The sequence below is a fragment of the Phyllostomus discolor genome, chromosome 1 (assembly GCF_004126475.2).
Source record: "Phyllostomus discolor isolate MPI-MPIP mPhyDis1 chromosome 1, mPhyDis1.pri.v3, whole genome shotgun sequence".
Classification (NCBI taxonomy): domain Eukaryota; kingdom Metazoa; phylum Chordata; class Mammalia; order Chiroptera; family Phyllostomidae; genus Phyllostomus; species Phyllostomus discolor.
In genome coordinates, this window is record NC_040903.2 from 188,993,883 (window position 1) to 189,003,902 (window position 10,020).

General features: G+C 37.0%; 1 protein-coding gene across 1 annotated transcript; it reads right to left on the reverse strand.

The window, feature by feature from the left end:
- Positions 1-2,538: 2,538 nt before the first annotated feature.
- Positions 2,539-6,359, reverse strand: LOC118497195 (coiled-coil domain-containing protein 170-like). Its single transcript, XM_036010938.1, has 3 exons — positions 5,902-6,359; positions 4,888-5,106; positions 2,539-2,936 (listed from the first exon to the last, which is right to left on the reverse strand). The coding sequence occupies exons 1-3, from the start codon at positions 6,082-6,084 to the stop codon at positions 2,775-2,777; spliced, it is 564 nt and encodes a 187-aa protein (XP_035866831.1). The 5' UTR covers positions 6,085-6,359; the 3' UTR covers positions 2,539-2,774.
- Positions 6,360-10,020: the final 3,661 nt, after the last annotated feature.

Consider the following 10,020-nt stretch of genomic DNA (forward strand, 5'->3'; position numbering starts at 1 on the left):
ACCCGTTCCCAAGCGCGGGCCCTCCGGGACACTGCCTCGCCCTTGAGAAACAGCACCCCCCTCCTCATACTCCGCCGCGCCCCGCCTGCCGTAGGCTGGAGTCCAGGCCCAACCCCTTCTTCACCGGGTTCTCCGCCCCACCCGAAAGCTTGATCTGAAATGACTCCTTTCCCCAGCCAATCATTACTACCAGCCAGTCACCACTGAGTTAGTTTGCGTCATCTCCGCCCTCTTCTGCCAGCTGTGTCGCACAGCAACAAGCCTGTTTGAGACACTCTCCGGTCGCCTCCCTCTCAGGGTTGCGCAGACGCAGCTATTAGAGGAGCGCGCAGGCGCAGTAGCACGTGCGTGCCGGCCTGCCTGTCTCAGCAGTGCAGAGTCACATCTACGATTTGGCCGTCCACAGTGAAATCCTGAGTGGGAGTCCCGCACGTGAGGTTGTCTCCATATAAGCAACTGCACTTGTCGTACCATAACGGTCCCGCTCTTGCTGAAGTGGAAACCTCCAGAAATGGAGTAATGTTTATTTTTTCAGCCACAAGATGTGTGATACTTAGTTGCAGAACAGGCAACTTACCGCCAAACTGGTTTCCAAAGTAATTTTTATCAATTTATACACATACGGAGCTTTGAAAAAACGTGCATACTTTAGCCCTACAGCACGCTAACTGAACTGTGATCTCTGGATAGGCCCAGGAAAAAAAAATTAAGTTTGTTAGGTGATTCTGACACATCTTAAAAGTTGAGAACGGCTTTTTAAAATCTAAATCCAATTATCATCATTGAGAACAGTGTGGCAGTGATTTGGCCACAGAAGTGAAAGCAGTTCTAGTAAAAACTGTTTCAGATATTGGAAGGGTGCCCCTCTCGTCCTTGCTCAGAGTTAACATAGCTTTATAACTTTATAGCTTTATAACTTTATAGCTTTTATATACTATATAACATAGCTTTTATACTGCTCCGTGGTTGACCAATCAGTTCCTACTAACACAATTCATAAAGAGACATTAAGACTAAGCTTCTTGGGGCTTACAGAATGTTTTCCTTTGATGTGCTAATAAAGTGGCTCTTTCAGAAACTACCGCACCTTGGCACCTTGACCTTCACGAAGAACTTGCTTCTAGGAGCTAGCTGTACCTGCAGTTCCTCAGAGAAGAGGGGCTCTGGAAAAGGCGGGGTCGGGGAACAGCCTGCCTGGCTAATGGGATAGCGCAGTCTTCGCAGCTCCTTGTGCCGAGGCTGCAGCAGGCAGCTGGCCCTGGCGAATCCTGAACAAGAAGGTGGTTGAGCAGGCTCGGCTACAGGTGGAGGCTCTGGGCAGGGTCTCCTGTTTTGCCAGTCCAAGGGTATTCTTGAAAGGAGCAGTAAGTGACCTTCTTTCATTGTAGCCAGAGATCTGGGGTTTCCCCTGTAGTGACACCACCAACTGCTGGACCTCCATCTGGCAACAAATCTACAAGTCCTGAGAAACCCTGGGCAGTTTTGGTCCAAAAATGTCATTAAAACGGGATAATGACATTAAAATGACCCAATGTCGAAACTATAAACTACTGGAGCTAACAGTGGAAGTATTTTGTCAAGTAAATGTCAAGTATTGCTGTTTGACTTTAAAATTTGAAATACTGCATGGTATGCTGGGATCCCTACAGAATACCAGGGTACCCTGGCACTCAGTTTGAGAACCATAGTGTGCTGCCTGAGTAGCTCTCAGTTGGTTAGAGCATCATCCTGATATGCAAGGTGGCAGGTTCCATTCCTAGTCAAGGCACATACAAGGAGCAACCAACAAATGCATAAATAAGTGAAACAACAAAATCAGTGTTTCTCTCTCCCTCCCTCTTTTTCTAAAATCAACAAACACATTCTCAGGCAAAGATTATAAAAAACAAAAAACCATGGCTATGATGATTTAAAAGTGAGTGATTCTCATTTTTTCCCTGAATGAGTACTCAAGATAATTTCTTCCAAAGTGCTACTACTGTAAGGTCCAATGTAACCCGACCCCTACCACCCTGAAGATGCCCCTAAAACTAAGCCCCACAGAAGATTCTTTTAAATGACCACAGCACTGCGTAGAGTCTCCACAGGCCTGTCCAGATTCTGACCTATTCCTACAGAGGACATCTTGGATAGATCTAAAACTCCCTTGGAAGAAGAGCAGTTAACTATTTCAAATGAAATAAATTAGAAATTATACTATTTAAAAAGTAGCCCATTAACTTAGAAATTGTCCTGCTATTAGGCAAACACCGGCAGACGCTATTAAATACTAAGAAAATAAAAGCCACAATACAATCATTGCACATTTATAAGAATTCTTGATGACTTTCCTACCCCTCTGTATTTCATATCTGATTTTCACATTCAGTTGTCAAAGAGATAAGATAGATTGAAATTATACAACACAACTCTACCTGGATTTGTGAGTATACTCAAATATTGTTTGTTGTAGAAATAGGCTGTTAACTATAGATGTAAATATTCCAACTAAGAACATAAGTTCTGATTAATATCCTGCTTAAAATGCAGTTAATAATAAGTATAATTGGATATTATATATCACGAGTAACAGTCTAGACTAGGCCATCAATAAATGTATAGAATATTTTTGATTATGACAAGGAAAAGTTAAATGCCAAAATCAAAGGAGAGAACAGAGTCGAGTAAAAGTTTTCCAAAGCATTTTATTCACCAGGCAGTCATACCCAAGATGCTAGAGGAAACGTCCGTGTCTGCTAAGTTCTTGTTGGCAGCAATGAGGGGGCAGAACTTTTTTACGCATTATTCTGTCCAGTCTCACAGTTGGAAGCAACCTTTGATTTGTCAGATGCTTCATAAGCTTGGATAATAAGCCTTAGGTGAGTGATTATTTTTTTGTCAGCTGTTTTCACGTTAAATCCCAACATCTTCATTATAGTTTCTCGAAAGTCGACACGCTACAAAGGGCCACCACAATAAACAAGACATGTCATTAGTTTTGGTCACCTACTTACTGTGTATAATGAAAGTGGGATGAGAAATTTAGTCTTATTAAACATTTATTTGTGAAATGTAACATTCTGTATTTAAATATTTTAAGCTAGAAACATGGTCTCTTCTATTACAAGAAATCTTCATTTACATTTTTCTTTTAAGATTTTTTTTCTTATTTTTACACTTTTATAAACTACACCTAATTTTATTGCTGCTTGTTTTTCATCTATAAGGTAATTTCTTTTTGAACTTCTGATTTGCTGTGTGATAATAGTAGTCTCCTAAATACATCTCTCTCCACCCATCATTCTAAAATCATAGTGATCAGCAAGGAAAGCAGATAAAAACATCCATAAATCATGCCTCAAACATAATACAAAATACCAGACTTCAGTATGCATGTAAGTGGAGAAATGAATACCCCATGCCAGCAGAGGTAGCCCCAGAGCGCATGCTGGAGTACGCAGCTGGTTTCCACTGGTGTCCCAGAAATGAATGGGACAATGCCTAAAGGGGGAGATACCACACTAAGAAAAAGCCTGAGACCTGGTGGATCAGAACACTGGCAAATGGGGAAGGAAAAGAAAGGGACGTAGAAGAAAATAGAAATGCAGTATCTCCTAAACTGTTCTGGTGATGAAAATATGCTCCCCAAAACACAGCCATGCAGAGCAGGGGAAACATGTTTGACATAACTCCTGATGTGAATTAAATATCAATTGGACAAAGATTTCCAAACACAGGGTAAAAAAACACACCTTTCTAAATGTAGTATTTCAGAATGGAAACAGACAAAAAAAAAAAGATGTCTAGGATGCCTCATGGATAAGGAAGATGTGATGATTCAACTCAGGAAAGAATAAGACAAAATCTCCTCAGAAATAAAGAGTAAACCACAGAGTGTCCAAAGGAGAAGAGATCTAACTAAAAACATAAGGGACACTGAGAAGAATAAAAACAATCAGGAATGTGAATATACAGAAGTTAAAAAAGAGAAAAAATGATATCATACTTGATTTTTTAAGACTCAAGATAATTGGTTAAAGTTACATATTTCTCCCTTGCTGGTGTGGCTCAGTGGATTGAGTGTCGGCCTGCAAACCAAAGGGTTGCTGGTTCCGTCCCCAGTCAGGGCACATGCCTGGGTTGCGGGCCAGGTCTCCAGCAGGAGGCGTGTGAGAGGCAACCACACATTGATGTATCTCTCTTTCTCCCTTCCCCTCCCTCTAAAAATAAATAAATATTTTTTTAATGTTACATATTTCTTAAGCAATTAATATATGGAGGTATGACATATAGTCCTACAACAGCCCCAAATTATCAGGCCTTTAAGAATTCTCCTAAAATACCTGCTTTATGAATATAGTGAAAAATCTAAGCAAGTTTAGAAGCACTAGTGACCCAGCCCCATACACATGGTTTCTCCTGAACTTCCATTCTGTCAAATCCCTGCCTTCCCTGTCTTTGGTTAGAGGACGTGTACACAAACCTAATCTAAACTAATCAGAGGGTGTGTACACAAACCTGTGCTAAATAAACATATATCTCATCTCTCATTGCTGTGAACCAAGGATAAGCACTCGATCTAAGCTGAGCTTTTACAGGCCCTTTCTTGGGATTCTCTCTCTCATCACAGAAACAATAACGGTAAAACACTGTGGTTTACAGTTAGAGAGACAAGCTGTCACACAGAGAGGTGCCAAGAAGAGCCGGTGAGAAAGGCCTTATAAGTACCCGTGTGCTCGACCTAGGGCTCAGGCGCATCCCTGCCCACCCAGAGCTCTGGTTGTTTAACTCCCTTTGACTCCGTAAGCCAATAAATTCCCTTTTGCCTAAATTGCAGTGTTTATCACTTCAACTTAAAGAATCTTGATATAGTAATGATAATGATAATAGTAATAAATGTTTAAAAACCTCCTGTGGTCGTCCTGATACGTCTTCAAGTGTGCTCTTTGCTGTGCAGAGCTCAGGAGTCACGGCATCCACCATCTGACGGGCCTTATCTTTGTCCCAGCTTGCCTCTTGCTTGGCCGAGTCCAGTGGAGTTTTCAAGTTACCTGTTTTCATAACTGCCTTCCCTCTCATTGCTTCAACTTTTATTAAAGATTGCCTGAGCTTCTGAAGTGTTTTGTCCTGTGAGGGTAGAAGGTTAAGGTTGGGAAAGAGAAAGATGACTGATTAGATCTCCTAATAACAGGCAGGCATGATGAATGACAACTCATGCTTCTATTCTTTTTTTTTTTTAAGGAGGTAGATACATGGAAAAGGAAGAAAATTCCAGTTTTTGAATTAAGAGGTCATTTCTCCACCACCATACTCATCAATAACCAACAGTCATCAGACACTTTTATAAACTAGGCACTTGGGTTTTACAGAGGTTTTACAAGTGTTCCGTGCCCTTGAAAGGTTTACAGTCTGTGCTGATTAAATTCAGAAACAGAGAAAATAAGTGGCTCTGTAGTAAGAGAAATATTGCTGATAAAAAAGTTGATTGAAAAGTATTTAGTGTACCTGTGGTTTAAGACAAAAAAATGTACGTCTGAAATACTACAACTGAAGCTTGAAATAGTGAAGGTCAAAGAGGAGCCCAGCAAAATGACTAAAACATTATAATATACTCTTACTCCGATAAGAGAAACAAGACTAAAACAAAAAATGAGGGATCTAGAAGTTACCTTTGAGGAGTGGCAAGGGGAATACCCGGGGACACCCATGGGATTGATAATAGTCTCTTTTTTAAGATTAATGGTAGATTTGCAGGCATCAAATTTTATTATTATATATGTTTTAATGGTATATATATTCTTTTGTATGTATGCACAATAATTTTAATGTTAATTTTTAAAAGTTCAATGAGAAACATGTAGCTAAAACAGTAACAAACCAAAGCTTAAGCAAATTTTTAAAAGCCTAACTTCCTTTACTTACTTTAAGGATATTTACTCTTGTTAGCTGGGTTTTCATATTTTTATTTGACAATTTCAAATCACTGAGCTGTTTCTGAAGTTCCTGAATTTCTCCCTCTAATCTTTGAGTGGTTGCAATCTGCAAATTCTGCTTAATATTCAATAATGTTTGTTGCTTGTTGTCTTTTTCTAGCTGTTTAAACATCTTGCCGTTCCCATCTATTATGGAATTCTTAGGCCTGGAGTTTTCCTTTGAAGAAATCAACAGTATTGAAATGAAGAAGTTGTGTTTTATGATGGTATTCTACATTAGCATACCAAATCTACTCTCGTCTGATAAATTGCAGACTTAACAATGCTTATGCAGGTAAAATACTTTTTCAACATAAATATGCAGCATTAAAATTACCTGGAAAATAAAATACGATGATCAAAGTGAGGGCTCAGTGCTAACAAGGTACAGTTAAGTAGACAATTTAATTAACACCAGGTGGTAGCACAGACTAACTTAACTGTTCTAGGAATGAAATGTAAAGAAATAACCCAATATTTAGATAAGGTTCATGCACCGAGATATTTACAATATTATTCATACCATGAAAAAATAAAAATAATGCAAACATCAAAAAAGATTAAATGACGTAATTTCCTATAGATTCCCTAGAAATCAAGTTTTCAAAAATTTCTACTAAGAGAAAATATTAATGATATAGTTAAATGGAAGAAGATGGAAAAAAAACTGTGTCTATAAGAATTATATTAAAATATACATGAACCCTGGCTGGTGTAGCTCAGTGGATTGAGCACGGGCTGGGAACCAAAGTGTCCCAGGTTCGATTCCCAGCCAGGGTACATGCCTGGGTTGCAGGCCATAAACCCCAGCAACCACATATTGATGTCTCTCTCTCTCTCCCTCCCTTCCCTCTCTAAAAATAAATCAAATCTAAAAAAAATTAAAAAATAAAATAAAAATAAAATATACATGGAAAATAATCAGAAGGAGATATACCTATATGTTAACATTATCTCAAAGTGGTAGAATTACTGGTAATTTAAATTGTATTCTTTCTACCCTTCTGTAATTTACAAAGTCACTACCAGAAAAAAAAAAGGGGGGTGTGAATTTTAAAAAGATACCATATATTTTCATTATATATACATAAAAAACTAGTAAAATGTATATTTTAAAAAACCATTGTTTTTACAGAAAGATAAAATAAATGCTCCAGGAAAGCCTCATTAAAGAGGAAAGAAAGTGAAAACATGATATAAGGAAGAAAAAACATACAGAATGCACAGATGTAGAAAATACATCAAAAATTCTAAAAGAATATTTTTTAACTCAGTGACAATTGAGAATCTAAAAGAAATACATTTTTCTTAAGAAACAATATAACAACATACAATCATGTCCAGAAAACCCAAGAACTCTAGTAAAGAAAACTTGGACTTAAGTGAATTCAGTAAGGTAGTAAATATTTAATAAAAATACAAGCATATCAAAGGCTTTCATCTATGTTAGTAAAAACTATTTCAAATAGAAATGGGAAAATACACTGTTCACAATGAGCAGAAAATTTATGAGAACTAGGAACAAACTTTTCAAGAAAGACATATGAGGGACTTAAAGGACACATATGAAGAACATATAAAATCCTATTGGAGGACATAAAATAATAGGTCATGTACCAAATTATCAAAAATTATCAGACTAAAATTATAAATATTTAAATTATAGATATCTAAAAAAGGGGTATACAAGTATATTAATAAATTCAATTTAAGCAGACATTTTGAAATAGAGAATCAAAAATATATTTTTAATTTGTCCAAAGTCATACCATTACAAAGTTGAGTAAAATGTAAACAGTACTTACAAACTATCACTTTGACAAGTATAAAATTTACATGGAATAGTTCACCAGATACAATGTAATTATTAACTTTATTTTTGTCCTGTTGTTCCTTTAAATGTATTGTGTGGGCATAATTCTTTGTTTGCCACTAAATGAAATTTCGGGCAAGGCCATGTGTTTCCTGATCACTTTTAGTTTTAACGTAAAAATTATAACCTAACTTTTATTCAAAGTTATGGCTAGTCAGGAGATTAGGAATGACATGAACAGATTAAGACATTATAAAGACAACCAAGTTGAAATACTGGATATGACAAAAATAGTAATTGAAATAAACAACACAGATGAGATAAATAGAGTGGATAAAAACTCAACAAATTGAGTTGGAGATCAGATTAAGAAACTCGGAGAAGGCAGCAGGAAAGGATAAAAATATATAAACTATTTTTTTAAAAAGCAAAGTGTATGCGGGTTCTCCAGAGAGGCAATACTAACAGGGAGGTGTGTATGCGTGCATGCATGACAGGGAGAAATTTGGCTGACAATTGTGAGGTCTGGCAAGTCCAAAATCCATAAGGCAGGCCCAGGGAACAGTTGATATTGTGGCTCAAACCCAAAGGTAGTTTGTAGGTAGAACCTCTCTCTTCCTCAGGGGTCCTCAGTCTTTTCAAAGCCTTCAGCTGATAGGAGGAAGCCCACCCACATTATGGAAGGTATATGCTTTACTCAAAGTCCTCTGGTGTAAATGTTAATCTGATCTAAAATGCAACATCTAGACTAGTGTTTGAACAAATATCTGGAAACCAAGCCTAGCCAACCTGACACACAAAATTAATCGTTACACAAAAAAATAAAGGATAGAATTAAAATCCAACCTTCAGATATTAGTCATAGAAGAAGTAAGTATAGAAAAGATGAATGGGTGAAAAAAGAAATCAAAAGGAAATAAATGGATGGGGAAAAACACTGAAATAAAGGATGAAATTGACAGGTGAAAGACTTAGATTAAAAACTTCATTAAGTGCCAAACAACAGAGATAAGAAAAAAACCCATACACCTAAGCACATTATAACCAAATTTAAGAACATCAAAGCAAACGAGAGAACTCAAATAGCTCCCTGAAAGACCATCTTGTGAATACATACATATATACATACATACATACAAGCTTCCTGAGAGAAAGAGTAGATCGTCTACAAAGGAGTAAGAATCACATTGATAGACATCACAACAATAACACAGGATCCAAGAAGATAGTTTTAAAGAATTTAATGAAGGAACTTTGAGCCTAGAAGTTTATTTACGTCCAGTCAAACTGTCATTAAAATATGAGGGTATAATAAAAATGTCATCATGCACATATGGCGCCTGACAAAGACCCAACTGTTAAAAACTCTTGTAGAAATGCTCAAATAAGGAGAAATGTCCAGGAGGATGCTTCAAAAGATATGCAACTGAGGGTAATCAAACACCTTGTTCAAGTTTAGTGGTTATCTAAAAATAATTAGAATCAAGTAAAAGAAAACAGAGAGGTATGTTCAAACAACCCAGAAATTTAAAATTTAGAGAATAACAATATAACTAGGGACTGAGGTGAGAGAGCAAACAGGAATGATGTTCTTGTAAATATTAGGTAAATAAGAGTGTTGTTCTTAACTAAAGAATGCCAGCATCACTGTGCTTGCTTCGGCAGCACATATACTAAAAAAAAAAACAACAAAACACCAGCATCAGAATAAAAACAGATTATATAACTTTAAAAGCAGCAGGAAAAAAATTAATCTGTATAAAAGAAACCTGGAAAATAGAGCCCCTCAAAAAACAGGAAAGTAAAGTATATGAAAATTATTAAGTAAGTTAACCAACAATGTCCTAATCATAATTGCAATTAATGTACATGCATTAAATTCATCAAATGGATACCCTCCAACTGTATTTTAAAAAAATACAACCAGCCCTGGCTGGCATAGATCAGTGGATTGAGTGCGGGCTGCGAACCAGTGTCGCAGGTTCGATTCCCAGTCAGGGTACATGCCTGGGTTGCAGGCCATGACCCCCAGCAACCCCACATTGATGTTTCTCTCTCTCTCTATCTCCCTCCTTTCCCTCTCTAAAAATAAATAAATAAAATCTTAAAAAAAAAATAGAACCATACACTGTGTTTTATCATAGAGAAAAAGAGAAAAATACAAAGATAAAAAGATATATCACATTTGGGCAAACATAAACCAAAATAAAATTGTGTTAGTAACCACAACTTCTGAAAATGGAGAATTTAAAGCAA

Coding starts and splice junctions, on each gene's coding strand:
- LOC118497195 (XM_036010938.1), bottom strand. CDS start 6,084: ATGTTTAAACAGCTAGAAAAAGACAACAAGCAACAAACATTATTGAAT. Junction 5,107..5,901: donor CAAGAGTAAATATCCTTAAA/GTAAGTAAAGGA, acceptor CTACCCTCACAG/GACAAAACACTTCAGAAGCT. Junction 2,937..4,887: donor TATCAGGACGACCACAGGAG/GTTTTTAAACAT, acceptor GGCCCTTTGTAG/CGTGTCGACTTTCGAGAAAC.